This window comes from Gymnoscopelus microlampas (genome assembly GCF_963454915.1).
Source record: "Gymnoscopelus microlampas genome assembly, chromosome: 5".
Lineage (NCBI taxonomy): Eukaryota > Metazoa > Chordata > Actinopteri > Myctophiformes > Myctophidae > Gymnoscopelus > Gymnoscopelus microlampas.
In genome coordinates this window covers 10,178,307-10,204,012 of record NC_139942.1, presented here as the reverse complement: position 1 = coordinate 10,204,012, position 25,706 = coordinate 10,178,307, and the positions used below count along the sequence as shown (strand labels likewise).

At 39.8% G+C, this 25,706-nt stretch overlaps 2 protein-coding genes across 2 annotated transcripts in view; one reads left to right on the top strand and one right to left on the bottom strand.

Moving 5' to 3' along the window:
- cyp7b1 (cytochrome P450, family 7, subfamily B, polypeptide 1) overlaps positions 1-25,706 on the bottom strand; it is a 40,226-nt gene that overhangs the window by 5,627 nt on the left and 8,893 nt on the right. Inside the window, exons 2-6 of the mRNA XM_084056535.1 lie at positions 6,814-6,950; positions 2,924-3,196; positions 1,981-2,197; positions 1,337-1,461; positions 198-404 (exon numbers count right to left, since the gene is read on the bottom strand). Coding sequence (XP_083912661.1) covers positions 198-404; positions 1,337-1,461; positions 1,981-2,197; positions 2,924-3,196; positions 6,814-6,950 — 959 coding nt within the window. The remainder of the gene's footprint in view (positions 1-197; positions 405-1,336; positions 1,462-1,980; positions 2,198-2,923; positions 3,197-6,813; positions 6,951-25,706) is intronic.
- LOC311045918 (uncharacterized protein) lies at positions 20,100-23,446 on the top strand (the record flags this gene model as incomplete). Its single annotated transcript, XM_084057990.1, has 8 exons — positions 20,100-20,249; positions 20,355-20,480; positions 20,790-20,837; positions 20,983-21,079; positions 21,217-21,339; positions 21,646-21,741; positions 21,972-22,172; positions 23,337-23,446. Exons 4-8 carry the CDS (start codon positions 21,001-21,003, stop codon positions 23,444-23,446), a joined length of 609 nt encoding a protein of 202 aa, XP_083914116.1. The 5' UTR covers positions 20,100-20,249; positions 20,355-20,480; positions 20,790-20,837; positions 20,983-21,000.

Below are 25,706 nucleotides of genomic sequence, written 5' to 3'. Positions count from 1 at the left end.
CGGAAAAAAAGTCTTTTTGGGGGTAAACTATCCCTTTAAACATTTTAACAACACAAATCTTATATGGGGGGTCCCTGGCACAAAACATTTTCAGATGGGGGGGTATGCGGACAAATGCATATTAATGTGAGGGTCCTTGACATGAAAATGTTTGAGAACCACTGATCTAACAGGACTGCCATGGTAATCAAACCTACCCATGTATGGTAAGCGGTCCAGCTGGTCTTTGGTCAGAGTGATGTCTCTGTGCGCGACGTCCTCCGCTTCAGACAGCTGCAGGACGTTCAGGACCTCTTGTCGGACCACCCTCAGAGCCTCCGGGTGGGCCACCAGGTAGTACATGGTCCAGAACGTAGCCGGTACCGTGTTCCCTACAGCCGCCCACAGGATGGCAAAGTGATGTGCTGGACGTGGCCAAAACACAAAGCAGGGACGTGCAGAGAATGTTAGAGGGGCAGGGGCTTGACATTTCTGGGCCCAGAATAGGCTCTATGCACAGCAACCATAGTGTGAAGAAATTCACAGGTGTTGCCAATGATACTAATGAAGGCTCTGTTCCATTCTGGTCAAACAGAGTCAGGGTGCTTTGGCTCACTGGAAATACTCTGCTACACCAGAGGGTCTAAAATTGGGGTTCAGGGACCCTCATGGTTCCTTGAGGGGGTTCCAAATGGCCTCTTACAGGTGTGTAACTCTGAGAGTGTACAAATGGAACCAAATGGACCCGTAAAATGGAACCAAATGGACCCGTAAGGGTCCATTTGGTTCCATTTGTACACTCTCAGAGTTATGGTGGTCATGGAAATGAAAAAAGTCTCAAACCACTGTGCTACTCTAAATGGAACAGAGCCTTCATTAGTGTCATTGGTAACACATGTGAAGGAAGTGATAATATGGCTGCTGTGCATAGAGCCTATTAGCTGATATAGCTCACAACGTGTAGCCAGTGGTGGAAAAAGTACTCACATTTCTTACATAAGTAAACGTATTAATATTGCATTGTAGTCTGTTACAAGTAAAAGTCCAGAATTCTTTTTTGTATTGGTCAAAACCGTGAACCCCTAGGGCCTAGGGGTCCTTGGGGGTGTCCCAGGGGGTCCCCAGCAAAATGATTAATAGGAACTAAACGGACCCTTATAAGTCTGTAACTCTGAGAGTGTAGGGTCCATTTGGTTCCATCTGTATGCTCTCAGAGTTATGGTGGTAAGCTGCGTGGCCTAATGCATATTAAACTGGGGGTCCTTGAAATGAAAAAAAAATAAAAAATAGATAATAATAATAGTTTGAGAATCACTGATCTGGTGTGTAGGACTCTAACAAATCGTGTTTTTGTTACCTGCTTTGTCGACGTCTCCCATGGCGTCGTACTCCTCAAACAACTTGGATCTGAATTGGATGAACTTAGACGTGTCGGACCAACGACACATCCTCTGAGGCAGGAAGTACCTGATCAGCTTTTCCCTGGTCATGATAATAGTAGGGTTGCAACAGATTAATCAAACTAATCAATTTAATCATTATTAAAAAAAAATCATAATCAATTTTAATAAAAAATAATTGATTTTGTTTGCCTGGTAAACCATCCCGGTCACGTGAATTCACATTCTCATGCGTATAAACATGAAAATGTGAATTAACGCAACAGGGATGGTTTACCAGGCTATGATTTTGTGGGAATAAACTGAAATTTCAACCTTTTCTTTCAAAATGGTTTTAATAGCTAAACTAGCTGATCTACAAGCTCACTAGTGTAGTGAGCTTGCAGATGTTGCTATTTTTGCACAACACAGTTGTACGATTACGATTAAGTATGAAATAGAGCCTAAATGGTTAATCAGACACATTTATTTAGTTGGTTATAAAAAATATATATTTTTTTCACATTGATTTGTTCATTCAATGAATTAATTGAATTAATTAATAATCAAAGCAATCAACAGAATAATCGCCTAAAAAAAAAAACAGAATTCCTTTCTGTACCTGACAGCTTTGGTGCCCCACATCATCCAGATGGGGACGCGTGCGATGAGCAGAGGGAACATGTTGTCAAACTTGATGAAGTCGTCTCTGAGCGTGCTCATGCCGCTGTGGCGCCGGGTGTCCGCCGGGCGGCCGTACAGCGTGAGGAACGTAGCCTCAAACATCACCGTACTGCAGAACTCATACAGGCTGCACCTCCTCCAACCTGCAGGGGGCCCTGTTGTCCATCATACAAAGTTTCGTTGATGATTAATTGTCAAATAATTGCGATTAATCATATGTAATTCTCTTGTTGGCATGCGTTGGAACTTTGTAAACAAAAGTTTGCACATGGCAAATATGACAATTAACTAAAATATGCAAATACATTACAGACAATGTTTGTTAATGGTACCAATAATCAAATAAATAATAATCAAAATGCATAATGTACTATGGCCAAAATAGGCCATATACCCAATCATTTTGTAATAAAACATTTTTTCCAAAAATAACCAACATAGCTTACCTACAAGTTCACAATATCTCATGATGCAAATTCACTATATCTCACAATAAGCTCTATTTTCTTAAAGGTTTTGCCTTAAATGGCCAAAACAGGGACTCCAGGTGAAGTGGTTAACCACTTAAACCCCAAAGTTGGTTGAACGGAGTCCATCAGGGCTCTTTACTAGTGTCTTTTCTGTTTTAGCTCTAAATTAAAATATGTTCGCAGAAAATAGCAGTTACAAGCTCCCAATGCATTCGGTGCATCGCAACAAGCTTGTAGATCGGCAATTTTTCCTGCGAAAGTGGTTAAGAGAGCATGGACAACGATGTGGAAATAATGACATGTTAATTTCCTCCAGCAGTTTTTATACACATACCAATACAAATGATTGCGATTAGCCGAAAAATATATAATTCCGATCAGGCGATGATGTAATAATCGCGCCACGCCTACCTCCAGGCTCCGCCCCCAGGTGGTCCTGTCTAAGGATGTGCATGAGGTTTCCCATCATGCTCTCTGTCAGCGCGGCGAGGCCGTCGCCCTGCAGGAGGCGCTGTGACTGCTGGATCTTCTTCTGCATGTCCGGAAAGCGGCCGCTCAGCACGGGCGGGTAGCCGAACGTGGGCGGGGCCACCTGGTCCGAGAACTCGTGGAAGTCCAGCTGTTTACCATGTTTGATAATGGACGGGAAGAGGAGAGGGTTCATGATGAACGTCATGTATTTACCTGGAGAGAGAGAGAGAGAGAGAGAGAGAGAGAGAGAGAGAGAGAGGGAGGGAGGGGGAGAGAGAGAGAGGGAGGGGGAGAGAGAGAGAGACACAAAGTTGGAGTTAGGTGGTTTGACTGACAATTTGAGGATCCAATGGAGTTAGGGGGTTTAGTCAGAGGCACCTTTTAATACTTTTCATTGGTTCAATATTTGTAAAACCCACACACAGACGTAAAGGGTGTTCAATAGCACTGATTTATAAAGAAAAATCTAAAAGTAGAAAAATGGAGATGGCTGTTTTCTGCCCGACAGCGACGATATCTATATTTATTAATAGTTACACACTTCACTAACTCAGTCAGTCCAAGTGCAGATGGCTTGTGACTGTTTAATCTCTATGACATGTTTTACTTGTATTACACTTATAGCTGTATCTCTCTATTGTTCCTCTATCTGAATCTATCCTGTTTTAAAAATGTTTGTTTCTTTTGTTTTTTGTTTTGTCATGCATACTATAGGACTGCAGCCACCCGAATGTCTCCACATAGATCAATAAAGGCCTATAAGGTCTATAAAGGATTGAGGGAATGGTTTTAGAGGCAAAATATGTGTGACACGGTTTGTGTTGTTCTCACTTGAAGCAGTTGCCATGATTAAGCAGCAGGGGGTGCAGTAGAGTTATATGGGTTGTAAAAGGAAGTGCTGTGAGATTGCAGATGACATAAGTAAAGTGTGTTCAGGATGTGTGAATGTTCTGTCCAGGCTGATACTGAGCGATATCTGAAGCATTCCACCATCTCAACACTGTCATTATTAATACATTTTTGTCTATATGACATTCAGAGATCATTCTTATGGTGTTGTTGCTGATGTCTTTGTCAAAGTGATATCATTTCCGGAACTTACCTGACGGCCCTACATGCAGTGGAGTAAAGTAACTAAATACATTTACACAAGTACGGTACTTAAAGGGCAAGACCACTTTGGTAGAGGTTTGGGTTGTGTAGTTACCTTGCCATGATGTAACTCCAAAGGTGGGCAAGAAATCAAAAATAATTGCTCCATTGATTAGAAATTGATAATTCAAAATATGCTCCTCATTGACTTACATTGTACGGTAAAACAGCTCTCAAAGTCACTCTTTTAGCACAAACACGAACGCAAACAAAGTTGATTCAGACAATATAGAACATCACCAAACCCAGTACTGTTTTTTTTTTAATAAAAATGTCAACTTCCTGTTGATTTTACCATTTTTAATAAGTAGAAAACCCGGACTGGATCGGCGGATCCGGATCCAGATCTTCAAATAGTAAAATCAACAGGAAGTTGACATTTTTATTAAAAAAACAAACAGTACTGGGTTTGGTGATGCTCTATATTGTCTGAATCAACTTTGTTTGGGTTCATTTACGTGCTAAAAGAGTGACTTTGAGAGCTGTTTTACCGTACAATGTAAGTCAATGAGGAGCATATTTTGAATTATCAATTTCTAATCAATGGATCAATTATTTTTGATTTCTTGCCCACCTTTGGAGTTACATCATGGCAAGGTAACTACACAACCCAAACCTCTACCAAAGTGGTCTTACCCTTTAAGTACACTTTAAAGGATTTTTTCCCATTTTCAATACTTTTACTTCTACTCCACTACTTCTCAGAGACAAATATTGTACTTTTACTCCACTACAATTGTTTGACAGCTTTAGTTACTAGTTACTTTGCAGATTTCGATTATTATCACAAAACATACATTAACCACTTCAACCCTATATGCATTTTGGCCATTTGAAAATAGCCGATCTACAAGCTCACAATGCGTCGCGATACAACTCATTGTGAGCTTGTAGATCTGCTATTTTCAAATGATTTTTATACATTTGAAAACTTGTGAAATAGGACATTCTGCACAATGGGTACTTTCTACTTTTAGTACTTTAAGTACATTTTGATACCAATACTTTTGTACCTTTACTCGAGTAAATTTTGAATTCCGGACTTTTACTTGTAACAGTATTGATACTTTTACTTAAGTAAACAATGTGAGTACCTTTTCCACCACTGCCTACATGTTCTATTATTTGCCTTTACATTAACTAAACATGAGCAACACAGCTGCTGCAGCTAATAAAACTAATGAATGGGTTAGATTTAGGTGTGCCAGTGTGTAAGTATTGTCAGTACTGTCAAAGGTCAACGTTGGTGATGATAAGCCAGGTGGTTCAACACCATTGAACACAGCAAAAAAAAAAAAAAACACATGGAAACAGACCTGGTATTTGTGAATCACATTTGAACTCCATTCCTAGGTGGTTTGAAATGTGATTTAACCCATTAAAACCGGGAAAGCATCTGTGTCATTTTAGGTTTTAACAATATATTAAATATATATATAGCAACAAGTTTTTCAGAAAACTCTTAGGATTTAGGGCAGTGGTTTAGAACATGGGTTTTCAACTGGTGGTCCGTGGACCACTGGTGGCCCGTGAAGGTATTGCATGTGGTCCCTGACCATGCATTTACTAATGTAGGAAAGTGAAGATTTGTATTATATTTTATTTTACCGTCCACTAGTTGAGAAACAGTGCAGTAAATTACCTGGTGACGTATGATGACGTGTCAATGTTGTCAGTTACTGGGAAGTCGGATGTCAAGAACTTCCACAGAAATTGGAAGATTATAATCTCAAGGGAAATTGTACCGTGCATGGTTGAGTCACCATTATTAGGAAATGTTCCCATAATCAATCACATGTGTCTGCTTGCTAATACATTATGTTGCAATGAATCAGTTAGAGTTTAATATGGAAGGTTAAGAGAACAGAATAAGGGCAACCATGGGAAAGGAATAGATCAGTGGTTCTCAATCTTTTCTGAGCTCTGGACCACTAGCATATCTCAGTTAAATAATGACTGTTAAGGGCTTGATTTAATTCACCTCGAATTAACAACTTAAATTAAGGCCTTAACAGTCATTATTTAATTTCAAGCTTTTCCCCCCACACCACGCCCATATCCCCCCTCCCAACACAACAGTGGTCCCCAGGTTGATTCTCAGTCAGGGTGGTGGTCCCTGGTTCATAATCAGTTGAAAACCCATGGTTTAGAACAGGGGTCTTCAACGTTTTCAGGCCAAGGACCCCCTAGCTGAGAGAGAGATGAAGCAGGGACGTCTCTATATTGTATACAATTGTGTTTCAGATTAAACTTTTTTTGTTTACTTGGTATGCTCTTTTTTCCCCTCTACACCTAGATCTCTTTGCCAAAAATAGCCGATCTACAAGCTCTCAACGCCTCGCAGCGCGAGGCGTTGAGAGCTTGTAGATCTGCTATTTTTGGCTTAAGTTCTCCTCAAAAAAGAGATGCTAGGGTTCAAGTGGTTAAGGTAAAAAAAAAATCATATCACACAGAGATTTGGCAGACCCCCTGTAGTAACTCTGAGGACCCCCTAGGGGTCCCGGACCCCCTGTTGAAGACCCCTGGTTTAGAACACTGCTGAAAATATCTAATCTTATAGATCAGTTTTTTTTGGCAAAAAGATTTCATGCTAAGGGGAAAAAAAAGAGCGGTCAACTTTGCTAAGTATAGAATGCTTCAGTATTTAAACAATTTAGAGTGAAGGTGAAAACAGCTACCTGCTATCTGAACTGTGAAGACGTCTCCATGTTTGCTCTTCAGCTCCGTTAGAAACCGAAGAGTATCTCTGCCGAACTCCACCGCCTTGCCAAGGACGGGAATCAAACCTTTTATCAGTGGAGGCTCACCGTCCTTCCTGCAGAGCGGACATAAACGGTTATTTCAAATACGTGAGAGAGAATCACAGTTTAAGTACACTTAATGCAGGGAGCTGACCAGTACAACCACAGTCTACTACCAATAGTAGTCTGTGGTGTGTGTGTGTGTGTGTGTGTGTGTGTGTGTGTGTGTGTGTGTGTGTGTGTGTGTGTGTGTGTGTGTGTGTGTGTGTGTGTGTGTGTGTGTATGTGCGCGCGCATGTGTGTGTGTGTGTGTGTGTGTGTGTGGGGGCGTTCAAAGGCCTCAAATCCATCAAGATAGTCAGCATACAGTAGACCAACTATTGAGAATCCCACAAAACAAGCAACACATCTGCACACATCTGTGTGTGGTTTTGAGATTGTCATCTGTTTGTAATTGAGAAAGATCCTTGTGACTGAAACATCGACCTTATTTCAACCTAGTCAATCCAGAGGTGAGAAATGTGTGTGTGGATCTCATTTGACAACAAAGGCAAAACCAGAGAATGCCTGACACAAACAGAACAAAAACTTAAGGCCAGACCACGCCAATGAACTAGTCGCAACTCCTTGCAACAAAACAGTTTTACAGTTTTGCAACAAAACATCGCACACCAATGCAACTTCTTGCAACTGCCAAGGGTTACAAGTAATTGCATGTTGCAACGAGTTGCAAGGAGTTGCATTGGTGTGGACTGGCCTTTACCAACGGTGGAAAGTTACTAAGTCATTTTACTCAAGTACTTTATTTAAGTACAATTGTGAGGTACTTTTACTCTACTCGAGTATGTCCATTTTTCAATACTTTATTGTTCTGCTCCACTACATCTCAGAGGCACTTTTTACATCTCTACAATTATTTGACAACTTGAGTTACAAGTTACTTTGTAGATTTAGATTATTGCAAAACATCAATTAACCAAATATGCCCTAAGTTATACTTTGCCTATTCGAAAATAGCAGATCTACAAGCCCATTCTACAAGGCCACAACACTCTGCATAATAAGTCATTTTACTTTTGGTACTTAAAGTATATTTTGATACCAATTCTTCTGTACATATACTCAAGAAAAAATATTGAATACAATACGTGTACGCGTAACTTTGACTGAAGTAAGTAATCAGAGTGCTTCTCCCACCACTGAATGTTGCACAACCTCGACACAGCCAAGGCAGGGGGTCCGCAGGGGGTTACACGCATTCCTGTGAACCCCCCGAGATCGTCACCCTGCCAAGTCACAGTTTCTTTATGAGAGAGCTGCTGTGAATCATGGGAAACCACACAAGAACGTATTTGTATCGAATGAGGTCACAGTGATTAGACCCCCCCCCCCCCCCCCGGCGTGAGATGAGGTCAACATCCAGTCTGTACACTGACTTCTCTTGTTTGAAAAATTGAGTCTTAACAATAATCCAAAACCCAGCAGCAAAAAAAAGGCATGTAAACACGGTTGGGAACAACAGAGTCCAGAGGGGTTAAGCTGTAGTTGCTCTACAGCAGAGGTCCTGAAAGTGAGCTCTCTAAATGATTGATAGTTAGGGCTGTGCCACTAAAACACTGAAGCGATGAACTTTTGTATTATGGTTGGAAATGGAGTGTTTGGCCCAGCGCTGTAAATACATAATCACCTTTGGCGTCCTACTGTACAATGCATCCTGAGTCTGCCTTCCTTACCACCCTCCTGGACAATTTGGGCTATTAAGCATTACCACAAATTGGTGGATCCAGACCAGGAGGTAGAGAAGACAGGATAAAGTGCGAGGAACCAAGATTGTTGATGAGCAGAGGTCATCAACATGTCCGTAGGCCTAAAAGGACAAACATGTCCGTGGGTTTTTTTTTATTTTTTAAAAGAGTTCAAAATATAGCCTAAATATTATTCTTCATTATAATGTAAAAACATATAAAAATGTGTTTGAATAACTTTGGTGACTCGTAAAGTAAAGTAACATGCTCATTAATATGTGCAGGAGATTTGTAGTATTGCACGTGGTACCTGTACACAATTGCATCGTGTGAAGACAACAAGACAGCTGAAATGATTGCTATAATAGCTGCCTCAATTCTGTGAAAATAGATGAATGTGCTTTCAATTCTTTGTTGGAGAAAAACTTTCTTTTTTCTTTCTTTTTTTTAAAAGACAACAGAGTGTATGTGTTGTGGTCAAACAATAAAGCAATTAAAGTCAACGGCATGCGAGAGACCACAGTGAAACAATGGTGCAGGAAAAGAGCAAAAACAGATGGCATGTCATCTGTTCGGAAGGAGCTATTTGCTACCAAAGCAAAGGAGGGCAGAACTGGACAAGTAAAGCTGGTTGTCGTTAGTTGAGAGACAGTGTTTCAAAGTGTCCACTCATGACAATAACAACTATAATAACACTCAACAATCATAATTCATGGAAACCCTCCATCCACAGCCTGGACCCTTCTCCAACCTAAAAGGTAGCTCACCTCTGTGAGGTGCCTTCGCATTAAACTATAGTGACACTGCATTCAATTAAAATCCTGGCATGCCCTTCATGAATCACTCATCGTGTAGGCCTACATATTGTTTTTGTCTCTCAAGTTTCCTTGTTCCAGTGTCCCATTGAGAGACATTTATCATGTAATTATTTACAAAACCACAACTCCTTCTGTCCTTAAGTAACACTGTCTTTGAAAGGCCAGCAATCTCTATAATAGCCATATGATGTATCGTCGGTGTCCAGCCGGGACCAGCTAACTCCATTTTCAGTTTTTTTTTTTTCATAAATCAATGCTATTGAACCCCCTTTACATCTGTGTAAAGTTTTTTTTTATAATAACCTATGAAAAGTATTAAAAAGCGCCTCTGACGAAAACTCCCAACTCCATTGGATCCTCAAACTGTCAAAAACAAACAACTCCCCCCTCCTCTCATGCTCTCAGACTTTCTTTTTGACCAATTGTCAGATATAAATTTGGACAGTTTTCACTGTGTCATTTCAGCGTTAAATCAATATGCAGGATGTGACTGAATATCACTCATGTCAGACTGCATTCATGCTTTACCCTCCACCTTTAGCAGAGACTTTAAGTGAACAGTCATTTGCTCTCGGCTCTGGTCACCGTTTTTCGGGGTGTTTTCACCAACCCAGTGACTGGAAGGTTTAGGCAACACACAACAGTATAATAATAAAATTTTGATGGATAGGTAAATGCAACTGTGGTTGTTATTGTTAGTGCAGTAGGCAACAGATTTGATAGGCTACAGATTCTATTACTCATGAATGTATTTTTTATTGATATGCCATTTATTTATTGTTGGTGTGCCATGATTGCTTTTGTTAAATACATTTAGTATTGAGGCAGAATTTTTTGTTGTACTCAACTGTAGAAGAACAACAGTGGTAACAGTTAGATCCATGGATGTTTCCAATGCATGTTAAAATAAAAGTTGTTTAAGTACAGCATTCAGCTTGATCTATAGTATATGAGGATGGCGCACACCATAAATAGCTGATCTCCAAGCTCACAATGCGTTGTGATGTGTTGTGAGCTTTGAGATTCATTGTCAGCTGTTCTTATCAATGATGGACAAAACCTCCTAACTCCACTCAATGATGGACAAAACCTCCTAACTCCACTTGAGCTGGATTTGGGTAAAGTGGTGATAATATAATGACACATGCAAGTATCTGATAATATATAAAGTCACAATACCAAGTTTGATGAGGCAGTATTGCTTTCTTTTAAAAATATAAGGTTTTCTTCATTTTCTGAAAAATGTATATTTTGTTTTTCATTTCCTGAACAATTACCATTTTGGAGTTAGCTGGTTCCGGCCGGACAGCAGAGGTATAATACACATCCACTCACCTTTGCAGCAGAGCTAAGTGGCCCTTTTGCGATGGAAGCACTGTCTGTACTGATTAGACTCAATTATTATTATCCAAAAAATAATTAGGGTTTTCTTTTTTGGTAGTTAAGTGGCTCAGTATATGTAGACATACTATTGTTTTAAACGTGCAGCACATTGGAATAGACCCTATGACACATTAGGAGTCCATTAGTATACATTTAGGGCTAGGCCAATGTGTTTTTCGTAAAATTATTATTTTCCATGTCCGTGGAAAAAATGAAATATCAATGAAAATGTCCTTCACGAGCTGCCATGGTGATGACCCCTGATGATGAGCCAGTGTTAGAGCTATAGACACAGAGGAGGTACATGTTATACCTAGTGATATAGTTCAGTGGTTCTCAACCTGTGGGTCGGGATAAAGGAATTTTAATATCTTTTTAATACCTTGGAGAAAAAAAATATAATAATGAAAAATGACCATTACTGCATCAAAAGTAATCAACAAACTATAATATAAAAACTGGTCAAACATTGGTCAAACTGTCAAATAATATAAAGAGGCAAAAATTGTGAAAATACGCCTATTGAACCACAATACGCCTCGCAACACGCTGACAGTCAAACTAAATGTAATGCCTCAACTCCTACAATTCCATGTGCTTACCAGGGTGGGAGGTCCCCAGTTCAAATATGATTATTTGGGGGGGTCCCCAGTTCAAATATGATTATTTTGGACGTTCCCTAGAATGGTTTATATTGGCCACAGTATTCATTTTTTAAAGACCTTTTTCATCTCGCAGGGGAAATTCAACTTCAGCTACATCACCCAGTTGAGTGCTGCCCACAGAGGGTTTTCCAGACGGGCTCTCTAACCGTTCAGCTATGGTCGCGGACAATGTCCAATTTTGCAAGTCATGCCCACGGTGTCAGTTCACAACTCCAGGTAGGAACTTCAGGAGGGGGGAGAGGGCTCCCCTTATTTATTGATACCCTCTTCACTCGCATCGCCATGCATATTGTAGGCCCATTACAATGGAACAGTGCAGGTCAACAGTGCAGGTCACAAAGTAAATGCAAACGCAAATGCTCCCTCTCCATGCCGTACCCGAAGGCACCATTCAAGAGAATTGCCTTTTTTCTTTGCCTTTCTGCGACGCGCTGTGACTCTGAGCTTGTAGATCGGGTATTTTTCGATGTGCAACGCCATGCGAAACGAAGTATATCAAGGCGAGCCCTTAGATCGAAACCAAACCGGGCCGTGCGCACACATGTCCGTCTAAATGTGGTACAAATAGATATGTGTGGACAAAAAAAAAGCGTTATACTGTGCTGTACATAATACATTTCGATCTTATTTGTTCAAGTAGGGGCCTCTCTCTCTCTCTCTCTCTCTCTCTCTCTCTCTCTCTCTCTCTCTCTCTCTCTTTCTCTGTCAGTGCAGTAATTTCACAATTTGCTAATTGAATTTTGATCATCACACAAGTGCTGGCTGACACTTCTAGGCAATCAAGCAAATGCTTTCTTCATCATATGCGAAAACGGACTTAATAACTGCAACTGCTCATTTCGCTTTGATAACTTCTACTGGATTGCATGATTGTGCTGTTATTTTTTTCATAACAAGTATAATCCTAGTGTTAATTAAAGCATTTAAATGAAATATTCCTCTAAATCTGGCTAGAAATGTAAAGAGAATGATGTGGACTGATGTGCTCTTTTGGACATTTCAGCCCCTGCTCCTTTATTGTTCTCTTCACACCCCTGCTACAAAGCACCCTGAGGCCCTCCCACTTGGGAAGAAGGTCAAGGCCCGTCAGATTGCCAACGACAGTATCTGATCCAGATGTTTCTGGGGGTGGGGATTCCCCAAAGGTACACATTTCCCCTCAAAAGAGATCTACAAGTTTCTGGGAATTAAGGAAGTGAAAACAAGTCCTTACCATCCACAGCCTTGTCGGAACGATTTAATAAAACTCTTCAATTCATGCTCAGAGGGTTTGTGGCAGAGTCAGGGGCAGTGGGATCAGTGGCCCCCCTTCCTATTATTTGCCTATAGAGAGGTACCGCAAGCTTCGACACGGTTCTCCCCTTTCCAGCTTCTGTACGGCAGAGGCGGACAAAGTACTCGACCCCAGTACTTGAGTAAAGGGTATAGATACTCCTGGTCAAATTGACTCCACTACTAAGTAAAAGTAGCTCAGTCAAAATGTTACTCAAGTAAGAGTAAAAAAGTAATTGCTTTTAAATATACTTAGGTATTCAAAAGTACATGCTTTGAAAAATACTTAGAGTACAAGTAAAAGTAAAAGTAGAAGTCTACATTTTTATATCAATGAATTGCTGTAATGTTTTCTCAATGAATTCATTAGACCTTTGTAACTCTTGTTTCAGAGAAGTAACTCTCTGAAACCACCTGCACTGATGTGCTTGCTTGCAGAACCACTTTGTTACACAACGCCTGTGGAAACACCTATAAAAACATAGAACATGACTGAGGAACCAGAACTAAATACTTTTACTCCTATACACCCATACAAGATGTAACAAAGAAGCGAGCGGAGGGGGAAGCCAGAAACACGTCTAGCGGGAGAGCAGAAGTGTGGCCAATTAATTGCATTTTAGGGAAGAAAATAAAAAAACAGCCAACCTAAAAGTACTCAGTACTTTACCTTCCTAGAAATGTGAAGTCAAATATTTGTCATGGAAATTTACTCAAGTAAGTGGTCTCTCTTATGTTTTAAAGATGAGAGATACGCTTGAGCAGTTCCAGGAGTTGGCCATCAGTCATTTGGTCCGTGCTCCACCGCATCAGAACTGTGATAAGGCTAGCTCGCAGGAGGTCATTTCAAGAGGGCCAGGAAGTTCTCCTTTTGCTACCGACTTTTGCTGCCAGAACGCCTTAAGAAACATGACCGGCCGGGTACATCACCACAGTTGTGAAACTGTTGTTGATGAAGACGAGCTGCTAGAGCAGCACTTCTCCTCTGCCCCAAGTCTGCATTTCCAGACTTGGGTCATTGAACGGCAGAACAACGTGAGGAGATGGGGGCACTCAGCCAGGTTGCACAGAGGCAGTGGTGGAAAGTACTTGAGTAAAGTATATTTACTCAAGTACTGTACTTAAGTAAAATGTTGAGGATTTTTTTTTTACTTTACTAATTTTCAATACTTTTACTACTCCATTACCTCTCAGAAGAAAATACTGTACTTTTACTACCATTATTTGAATACTTGAGTTACTAGTTACTTTGCAGGTTTTTATTATTATTACAAAACATACTATAACCTCTTCAGCCCTATATATAGCCTACTATGGCAATTTGAAATTAGCCGATCTACAAGCTTACAACGCGTCGCGGTGCGAAACGTTGCAAGCTATTTTCAAAAGATTTCTATAAATTTTGAAAACTTGAAAGTCATTTTACTTTTTGTACTTAAAGTATATTTTGATACCAATTATTATTTTCTACATATACTCAAGCAAAATATTGTACTTTAGTAGTAAATATACTACTTTTACTGAAGTAATCAGAGTGCTTCTCCCACCACTGACTGTTACACAACCTCGACACAGACAAGGCAGGGGGTCCGCAGGGTGTCACACACATTCCTAGTGTGAACCCCCCCGAGATCGTCACCCTGCCAAGTCACAGTTTCTTTATGAGAGCCCCCCCATCCCCTCGCGTCGCGACGCGTTGTGAGCTTTTAGATCTGCTATTTTCAAAAGATTTCTATACATTTTGAAGATGGGATATCATATTTCTGCATAATGAGTACTTTTACTTGTGCTACTTTAAAGGACGACTTCACAGATTTTGAACCTATCTTCATATAATTGGTCCTCACTGTTCATGATAACATTTCCGTCTACTTGGTCTGTGTCTCAGAGGAGGGCTGTGGACAGTTCAGAAACCCGCCTACCAGTGACATCATCGATTGGTAAGCCCACCTTATAGAAACTGCAGGCTTTCTATTCCTGGAAAATGTGCATGCTATAATGGAAGCCATTGTTCTCGCGTTAACACAAATCAAATTAAAACATTTGAAATCTTGTTTGAAAAAAACAATCGGTCTAGCGATGATGTCACTGGTAGGTGGGTTTCTGACGTGTCCACAGCCCTCCTTTGAGACACATCCCGAGCAGATTTTTTTTTTACCATTTTATCAGAAACATTACGCAAATTGCGTTGTCCTAACCAGCAACCTATGAGGGACACCACCAGCAGAGTTCCAGCAAAGCTGATGACTCCACTGTAACAAGAGATAGCCTACAGGATATATGCTGGCCTTGGGTGTCAGTCTGGTGGTACTGCATGGTTCCTAAGAAAAATGACTCAAAGTTAAGGTTTTGTGTGAAATTCTTACACTATCGCTCACAGCATATGGGATTGCTCTCACTATAAAAGCAGTGATTCTCAGGCCACTGAACAGAGAGGTTAGGCTGTGTCGCTGAAACACACGCCATTTGTTCTGTTGTTTTTCTGAGTTGATGTTTCTAATTTTCTACTTTCTTTTTTTTATCATTAATCATCACAATTAACTTTTGGATTATGTTTGGAAATTGAGTTAACCCATTAAAGCCTGAGGCCGATTCTACAAATGCCTTCTAAATCAGTAGTTCTCAAACTCTCAAAACTAAAAAAAATAGCAGGTATACAAGTGCGCAGTAAGCTTGTAGATTTGCTAATTTTTGAATAGCCAATGCTAAAATCTAAAATGGCACAGATGCTTTCCCGGTTTTAATGGATTCATGTGTTAATCCATTAAGCACTGTAAATAAATAATCACCTCCTACAATGCATCCTGAGTCTGCCTTCTTAGATACCACCATCCTAGACATTTTTGGCAAAGCATTTCCACCAAACCGTTTTCTTTTGCTTTTGCTATGCCATGCAACAGCTTGTATAGCCTACAAGCTATACAAGCTGCTGAAATAAGATTGCGCAATCTCAGCTTTTATGCCTAATTTATGCTCCGTCAAAGACAAAGTAAATGAGTCAGTTTACTTACATATTTTTTCTACTCTTTTGACAGGTCTATCATATAGACATTTTTGTCATTTTGATGCCACTTTTGTCGCGCGAGGCGTCGGTCGACACTTGTCGCGCAAAGCATAAATTGATTAGTTAGTCATTTTGCCACAATTGCATACAAAATTGGGTCAACCAATAATTAAAAACCTATGAGTAAAAACGTTCAAACGTACAATATGCAACACATAATGCCATGCCTCAGACAACAGGAGCTTTATGTTGCTCTAACAGTGAAAGGCAAGCATCACATAACATGATGACCAGTTATTAATGCCCACAAATACTGTGCTCAGATATACAGTATGTCCACTGATAGCCTGGTGTAATCCTCTCATTGCTGTGTCCTTGTTGGCTTGCATCCATCCGGGAGCCAACAAGGACAACAGAAATGAAGGAATTACACCAGGCTATCAGTGTACAGGAGAATCGTCACCCACGTTGCGCAAATATACATATGCTTAGGTGACTTCAACCGGAATGGTCTAAAAAAGGGTTTTTCCTAAATTCCACCAGCATGTCAACTGCAGCACCCGCGGTGACAACACTCTTGACCACTACTACACACCCTTCCAAGATGGATACAAATCTCTCTGCCATCCACCGCTTGGAAGCTCTGACCACTAGGCTCTATTCACAGCAGCCATATTATGAAGACATTCACAGGTGTAACCAATGATACTAATGAAGGCTCTGTTCCATGCTGGTCAAACAGAGTCAGGGTGCTGATATTGTGCATGTTGGCTCACTGGAAACACTATGTTAAACCAGTGGGTCTACAGTTGGGGTCCAAGGACCCTCATGGGCTTCCAAATGGCACCTTACAGGTGTGTAACTCTGAGAGTGTACAAATGTGGGGGTCCTGGAAACCACTGTGCTAGACTAAATGGAACAGAGCCTTCATTTGTATCATTGGTAACACCTGTGAAGGAAGTGATAATATGGCTGCTGTGCATAGAGCCTATTACATCCAGCTGCTAACGGCCAACTCAGTCACTAGTTTGAGCAGTAATGCACAGACGACATAGTTCCAAAAAAGACTGTTCGGATCTATCCCACTCAGAAACCGTGGTTCGACAGCAGCGTACGTGTAAAACTACATGAACTGTAGCTTCTTTCCTTTTTTCTATGGAAATAACGATACGATGGAACTATGCACTCACCCACTTTTTTACTTCTGTAAACCTGTGATGTGACAATAAAGCTGATTCTGGTTCTGATTCATACCGATTCATACTACTATACTGTCTTTTTCTCAGCTGTCCTACTGTCTGTCTCTCCTCCCACATGGAAAGAATCTATATGTTCCATATATGCAACTATATGTAACCTATATGCTACATATAAGGATCATATATGCGCATATATGTGCATATATACCACATATATGCCTGGTATAAGCTCCATATAGGCTGCATATATCTCACATATAGGTCAAAATCAGGTGCATATATGTGCATATACAGGGTATATAGGTCTCCTATATAGCTTGTTTATACCCTCATATAGGTCATATATGTTGATAATACAAGCCATATAGGTCTCCTATATAGCTTCTTTATCCATATATAGGCTCTATATGTTCATAATACAGGACATATAAGTCTCCTATATAGCTTCTTAATATGTACCCAGAGGAAAACATAATCCAAGTTTGAGCTCTCATCTCTGGCTCATTTGTTTCTTAAGCCATAAATGAGATAAATGTGAGGCAAAATAAAGGAGATATCTATCTATCTATCTATCTATCTATCTATCTATCTATCTATCTATCTATCTATCTATCTATCTATCTATCTATCTATCTATCTATCTATCTATCTATCTATCTATATCTATCTACACTGTAACACATTTCTGTAATCTCTACAGTAAAAATTTACAGTAACTTATTATTACTTATTATGTAAAAAAAATCATTACAGAAACTTACTGCATTTTTACACAGTAACATAATGTAGAAATTACAGTCAGGTTATAATCTAACTGTAGAAGTTAGTTTTACAGTAATGTACAGTATACATAATAATGATAAGGGTAATAATAATAATAATAATAATAATAATACATTTTATTTATAATGCACTTTACATTTTTGGAAATAACAAAGTGCTACAGGGTTTAAAAACAAAAGGCACAACAATTTAACAAATGTTTTACATGATGTGAACATCATCATCATTATCAGTTATTTTTATTGTTATTAATTTTATCCTTCAACTTCTTGTTTATGCCCCAAAATGACTGCTATACAGGTTTTCTAGCAATTTCTAGCAATTATAGAAATATTAGACCTTAATTGTCAAATGTTTAAGAATGTTCTAATCATGTATACTTTGTTTTAAAACATTTTCCAAATATTTCATTTTTTAACATTTTGGACAAAATTGCCAATTTTACATTGAGGTGTGCAGATGTCCGAGTGCCCACCTATCCTGTTACTTCACTGGTTCTCAACCTTTTCAGGCCACGACCCCCCAAAATAATCATATTTGAACTGGGGACCCCCAACCCTGATATGCACTTGTAATGTTGGAGTTGAGGCATTTAGTTTGACTCCGTTCCACAGATCAATATTTTGAAAATAGCTGATCTACAAGCTCACAACGCCTTGAGTCGATGGGCTATTTTTGCCTCTTTCTTATATTATTTGACAATTTGGCCAACGTTTGACCATTTTTTTTGTATAGTTTGTTGATTACTTTTGATGCAGTCATTTTTTTTTTTTTTTTTAGGTATTAAAAGGGTTACTTAAATTGTCACTTCACTGTCACTGCCACCTACAGATCCCCCCAATCATGTGGGGATCCCCCTGGGGGTCCTGACCCACAGGTTGAGAACCTGACCAGACCTACAGTTACGTCACGCAGCTGCTCAAGGCGGAGCTTATCAGTTTTGAACCGGTAGCGCGAGACACGAAAGTAACTAACCGTCGGCTAAGCGAACATTTATTTACAAACCAGTTGCTTCCGTACTTCTACTCTACCAGATAACAGGTAAGTTTAATTAGTTTATGGAATTAAAGTGTTATCCAACTTGTTAGTATCGTAAACGGCGTGCAGTTGTCATGTATTAGCTATGGATCACACGACGCTCGTCCATCACGAGCGTCACGGCCGAACTTCAACCTGTGTTTTGCACTTTCTCCATTTACAACCTGTACATCTGCATAAACGTTCAGATTTTAATGGAGAACGTGCAAACACCAGGTTGAAGTTTCGTCATGACTGTCATAATACAGGGGGTTATACAGACCACCGGCTTCTTTCTAAAGCTTCTATATGTTTCGTCGTAAGACTGTGTTGCATGCCCAAACATCACTGATCTACAAGCTCACAGCGACGCATTGTGAGCTTTTAGATCAGTTTTTTTGGGGCATGCAACACAGTCTTAGACATGGCATTAGCATATTAATTTCCATGTGGTGCATGATGTCATTGTTTATTTCAGGTATAAATCAGACCACATCAGTGAGAGCTAATGTTGGTCTCATTTGTTTTGACTGTAATTCATTATTATTATTATATCTATGAATTTTGTTTTGAATCTACAGTACAAAGTAAAATCATTTCATTTAGGGAAAGAGAGTACACATGGTAATGGAATGAATGGATCCTTATGACCAGGGGTCTTCAACGTTTTCAGGCCGTGGACCCCCTAGCTGAGAGAGAGATGAAGCAGGGACCCCCTCTATATTGTATAAAATTGTGTTTCAGATTCAACTTTTTTTGTTTACTTGGTCTGCTCTTTTTCCCTCTTGCCAAAAATAGCTGATCTACAAGCTCACAACGCCTTGCAGCGCGAGGCGTTGTGGGCTTGTAGATCTGCTATTTTTGGCTAAAGTTCTCCTCAGAAAAGGGATGCTAAGGTTCAAGTGGTTAAGGTAAAATAAATAATCATATCACACAAAGATTTGGCGGACCCCCTGTAGTAATTCTGAGGACCCCCTAGGGGTCCCGGACCCCCTGTTGAAGACCCCTGCTTAAGACAGTTAAATTAACATATAATCATATCACACAAAGATTTGGCGGACCCCCTGTAGTAATTCTGACCCCTTGTAGTAATTCCGAGGACCCCCTAGGGGTCCCGGACCCCCTGTTGAAGACCCCTGCTTAAGACAGTTAAATTAACACTGAGTTTAGTCTGCACACTTTTTACTGTTTTTTTCTAATTTGTTTTAAAGCATTGCAAATACGGAGACTATATGGAGGTCATGTTTTAGTTTAACAGTCTATTGTTATGTGGAAAGCAACAGACAAACACTGTTAACATGCAAACCATATATGTCAAATTATCTTTAGGTGAAGTTCTCACAGCTACACAATGGATGCTGAGCATTGAGGTCGGTCGTTGTGGCTCCACAGATCAACTTCCTGGCTGGAATGGCAGCTTTTCCAGTTATTACAACTTTGGTGTACCAGGAGGAGCACGCCTGTTACACACTGGAATTCATTCAAAGGTAACTTTCTGCTTTAAGTAGAACCATCATGTGTAACTCGAATGATGTGCTCTCTTGTAGAACGGCTGTGAGTACACCTTTTCCATATGTGTTTTGTGATTTCAGATGTTTCGTTGGGATCAACCCATTGGCGGTGGCACCAAACAACAAAGCTGCTCAGCCAGAAAAGTGGGTTTGTCCTCCTGTCTCCTCCCTCCTGAAGCAATTGATGGACTTCGATTGGCTTTGAGTGTAAGTTATGTGCAAAACATTTGGACCATTCTCTTCCCCACTATATGAATGACATTGTCATGGTCATATTTTAGTAGAGTTTTATTACTTATTTAGTTTTTTTTAGATCTCTATCTCAGGCTCTGATTTTAGGAGTTGTTCAGAAGTAAAGAAGTGGTCAGAACACTGTCTTAAGGGGTTTTCTATCTAAAATCCACAATGCATTGCATAAAGGCATAGCTATTTTTTAAAGATCTTTGACAGACTACAAACTAAGGTTACTTTTCTATGTCTCTGCAACCTTGTGATACCTTTTACCCCGATCTACAGCCATACCCTCCAGCCTCTTCTACACAGGCCTGCTGACCTGTTGATGAGGTATGTTTTCTTTAGATTTAACCCATTTAGACCTACAAGCTCGTAGCACAGCACTCGGTGCTGCGCTATGAGCTTGTATAGTAGCCTATAGTTTTGATGATTTTTGACCTAGTATAATTAAGGGCATTTTCTCTTTTCTGCACAGCCGTATGCAGCTACATATATGGACTTGGATCAGTGGAACCAAGAAACACCCAGTGTACTGCAACCTCCATCTCCGTCCAGTGATGCTCCAGTAGAAGGTGTGGTTCCTCAGCTAAGTGTCAGCAGACTTGCACTGTTGTCCTTCAAATTCAGGATTCATAGATGAGTTTTGCATTCTACTTTAAAAAACAACAACTTTTCTTTACAGTTTTTGACGTGCTTTCAATCTTTCTAGGTCAACCAAATCCATCTGACCAGAGCATACCAGAGGGTCAAGGGTGGCAGCCTTGCGACTCTTGTCGGTCTGAGGTGGAGAAGCTCCAGTTGAGGAGGATAACCACTGTGCTCTCCAGTATCAGTAAGTTTTATTGCCTGTAATGTTGCAGTTTTCAGTTGTCTGCTAATGTCTTTGTCTCACTTGAAACTTTACTTTATCCTGTACCTCTTTTGTGAGTTCTCTGACATGACTGGAAAACTTTGGTATCCTAAAATAAAACTGTTTTCTGTTTACTGGGAAATCGACCCCTGCTACTGAACAAATACTCAATACTCAAAAATCAATGACTGCTATCAGAATATACTGTAGAGCTATATAGAACAGTACTCAATCTTATTGTTTTACAAATACACTCAGTAGACTCAGATTTTTTTGTCTTTGTTCTAGGCTCTGAGCAACTAGACGCACTGAAGGGCTTTATCACCCTGGTCGGTGACCTAGAGTCTGGAGTGTCCAGTCTCGGGCAGCCGGAGCTATATCCAGGTATGGATGTATACATTTGCCATACATTTCACACTGAACCTGACGTTCTTGGTAGCGAGTGATCCGTGTTGTGAGCTGCAACTAGATAGTGAAGTTTTCAGAAGGTCACAGTTGTCTGTTTTCATGGTGCACTGAGCCCAGAAAGGGGTCAATGTAGCTGAGCCTTAGTGCAAAGTGCAAAACTGATGTCTTAAAATGCAGTTTGTTAATTGCTCGCTCTCTATTCACAGGCTGTGGACAGTTGATTTCCTCTGTGCAGCTGGCAGCCATACACCAGCGTGCCAGGAAGGACTGCAAGAGGCTATTCCACGCGTTGTTCGAGGTGTTCTTCACCCATGAGGAGTGCCGCAATGCCGTCGTATACGGAAAGCATGGTGTCATCCCAGAGGGGAAGAACAAACTAGATGAGGCGAAGAGGGATGCACTGTTCAGTAAGTATTTGTCACACCACTAGTTCCTCAGAGTAGTGTTATAGATGGCCAGTCAGTGGAGTTGGTAACCACTTATAGATATCTTGGGACCATAATCGACAATCGTCTGAAATTCGATTCCAATACTGAAATTGTTTGCAAGAAAGGCCAGCAGTGCCTTTTCTGTTTAAGGAAGTTAGCCAGGTTTCAGATAAACAAATCAATGATATAGAGCCTTCATTGAATGTGTCATCTACTTTGCTGCCATTTGCTGGTATGGTAATCTAGGTATTAGACAGAAAAATGCCCTTAAAGGAGAATTCCATACTAAAAGGCTTTCTTACCTTTCTTTGTAGTTTTTAAGTACACACCAAAGAGGTCCAGGTGTTATTTTGTGCAAAAGCTCCTTATTGGCTATTTCCCCTACCATGAGCCCTAAATGAATTGCATTGAATTGGGCTATGGGGTGTTGTGCTAATTCGCTTATTTCTTTTGCTCAAAATTATTATTATTTTTGTATATATTCTCTTTTCATAATGTAAATAATATCCCAAGCGGCACACTTTACTACTTATTTCGATGGAAATAAGCGAATTAGCACAACACCCCATAGCCCCATTCAATTCCCATTCCATTCAATGCAATTCATTGAGGGCCTATGGTAGGGGAAATAGGCAATAAGGAGTTTTTGCACAAAAAACACCTGGACCTCTTTGGTGGGGACGTAACAACTACATAGAAAGGTAAGAAAGCATTCTAGCATGGAATTCTCTTTTAAGGGGGCTAGAAAGATTGTGGGGGGTATCTTGTGACAATGTATACACATGTCTGTGTTACTGTATTGTGTTTTTAGGGCTTTTATTATCTGCTGTAAAAGGCCCAGCTTGGGACATATAAATACACTTGATCCTTAACAAATCTTGGTTTTGTAAATTATATTCTCAATTTATGATGTCACCAATACATTATCATTGGGCAATTTGGCTGCCTTTGTGCAGTAAAGAAATGCAGGTTCCAACATGTTGCGCTGGTGGGACGTACAGTACACTCTGAACCAGGTTGGCCTCATCTGTGGCTATGCTGTGCTCAGTCTGTAAAGAGTCATATAGTCTTTAAAATGTATGTATTTAACCGGGGGAAACCCATGTTGACTGACTTGTGTCATGTCATCTTCTCTGTCTGCAGACTACGTCTTGCGGTGTTCCTCTCTGGCATCATGGACAAATGTTTTCACTGCAGAGGGCTTGAAGAAAGCCATGACCAATAAGTGCCGAAGCCGTGCTGCAAAGGACTAGGTACTCCCCAGTGTTTTTGGCAGCAGATTTTTGTCCACTAGTCCCTTCCTAAAATTTTAGTCTAGTTATTTGTTGACGAAATTGTCAGTACATTTAGGCGTCATAGCTTTTATTTAGTTTGTCAGTGGAAAAAGGTAGAACATTTTTCGTCTTAGTTTTAGTCGACGAACAACACTATGTTAAAAAAAATGCACTGTTTTGGTTGTGGTTGTTTATTACACATGCAAAATGTTAAACATGATGCACTTTTGCACTTAAAGGACTACTTTTCAACCGGCTTTCATAAAATTGGTCCTCACTAATGTTCATGATAAAATACTACCCTTTTTTTCCTACTCGGTCTGTCTCATAGGAGGGTTGTGGGCAGTTCAGAAACCTGTCCACCAGTGACATCATCAATGTTGAATTCAAGCTAATAGAAACTGTAACTTACTATTCATAATAATATTTTTGAAAAGTTGCAATGCGATAATGGAAGCCATCGTTCTCACGATAATACAAATCTAAATGTTTTAAAAATATCTTGTTTAATAAAAAAAAACGTCCAAACGATGATGTCACTGGTGGATGGGTTTCTGAACTACCCACAGCCCTCCTATGAGACACAGACAGAGTAGAAAAAATGGTAGTATTTTATCATGAACATTAGTGAGTACTAATTATATGAAAAGTGGTGAAGTGGTCCTTTCAACTTTTATGTAAATTTTGATGCCAATACATTTTTGTTTTTTTATATACTGTTAAAGCTGCCTGCTATGTTTGTTCATTAATAAAACATCAATGATGAGTAACTAACTTCTGTCTGTCTATTCTCTTGGGTCTGGGTCTTGTACAGGTAATTACAAACTGGAGTAATTTAATTTAACCTGGTGGTCAAACTGGATGTCCATGTACTTCCCAAAGCGACTTGAGTTGTCATTCTTCAGGGTTTTGGCATTTCCAAAAGCCTGGCAGGGGAAAAGGAGTGTTAACCATGTCCCGGAGCTTAATTTAATTTAATTTTATATATATTTTTTTTATCCAGCTGTTTGCCACTTTAAAAGCCATAATGTTTCATGTTTGCATATTATAACTTGTTTAAATAAAGTGTTAAAGTTCTACATTTGGGTTTCTATTGGATTTGATTAATGTGTACATGTAAAACAAACTTATCACCTATTTTATAGGTGATATAGGTATCATATAATTATGTTTCATTGCATATATGTAGATATAGGTACATACAGGTCATATATGTACCTATATGTTACATACAGGTCATATGTACCTATATGTTACATACATAAAATTGGCACCTTTCCTATATGTATATGCACATATATGTACATATATGCACACATATATGTACATATATGTACATATACATATAGGAAAGGTGCCAATTTTATGTATGCGGTCCTATATTACAAACATATATGACGCATATAGGTTCTTTCCATGTGGGCTGAGCTGTCTCCTTCGCAGCTTTCCTACTATCTGCTACACTAGTCTTGCGTATATTGCCAGACAACTATTTCACAATCTCCGAATGCTACTGTATATAGAGTCTGGAACACGAAATCCGAGGCAGGAAGCTGTCATATATATTGCCATTTCCATTCATGAAAATATATTTAAAAAATAACTTTACGTTTTATTTTTTTATTTCAATTTCTGCCATTTATTCCATTTCAAGTGGCAAGCTATATATGCTTCGATGATTTTGATTTATATTAGGATACATTCATTTTGTGCGACTGTAAAGACGAAGCGGGGAAGTGGGGTGGAGGCTTCACATCCGCTTCATCGCTTGATCATCAACAGAGCTTCCGTGCTCCAGACTGTATGACCGGAAGCATTTGAAAATTGTGGGAGGCAACAGTCTGGCCATGTCAGACTGTACTGCTACACTGTCTCCCTCTCAGCTTTCCTACTGTCTGTCTATACAACACTGTCTCCCTCTCAGCTGTCCTACTGGCTGTCTCTTTCAGACAACACAAAGGGGAGATAACCATCTAGCCTCATTTACAACTTACAAAGAAATCCCAGCATCACTTCCGTGTACAGTATGTTGTTATTATGACAGCCGGTGGTGGACAAAGTACTCAACCCCAGCACCAAATTTGTACTTGAGTTAAAGTACTGGATTACTTATTTTTAGAAATACTTGAGTATGCAAAAGTGCATGCTTTTAAGAATACGTAGCAAAAGTACAAATTGCAACATGCATTTTTTTCCTTTTTAATAGCAATGTATTGATATTCAAATTTTGAGACTGTAC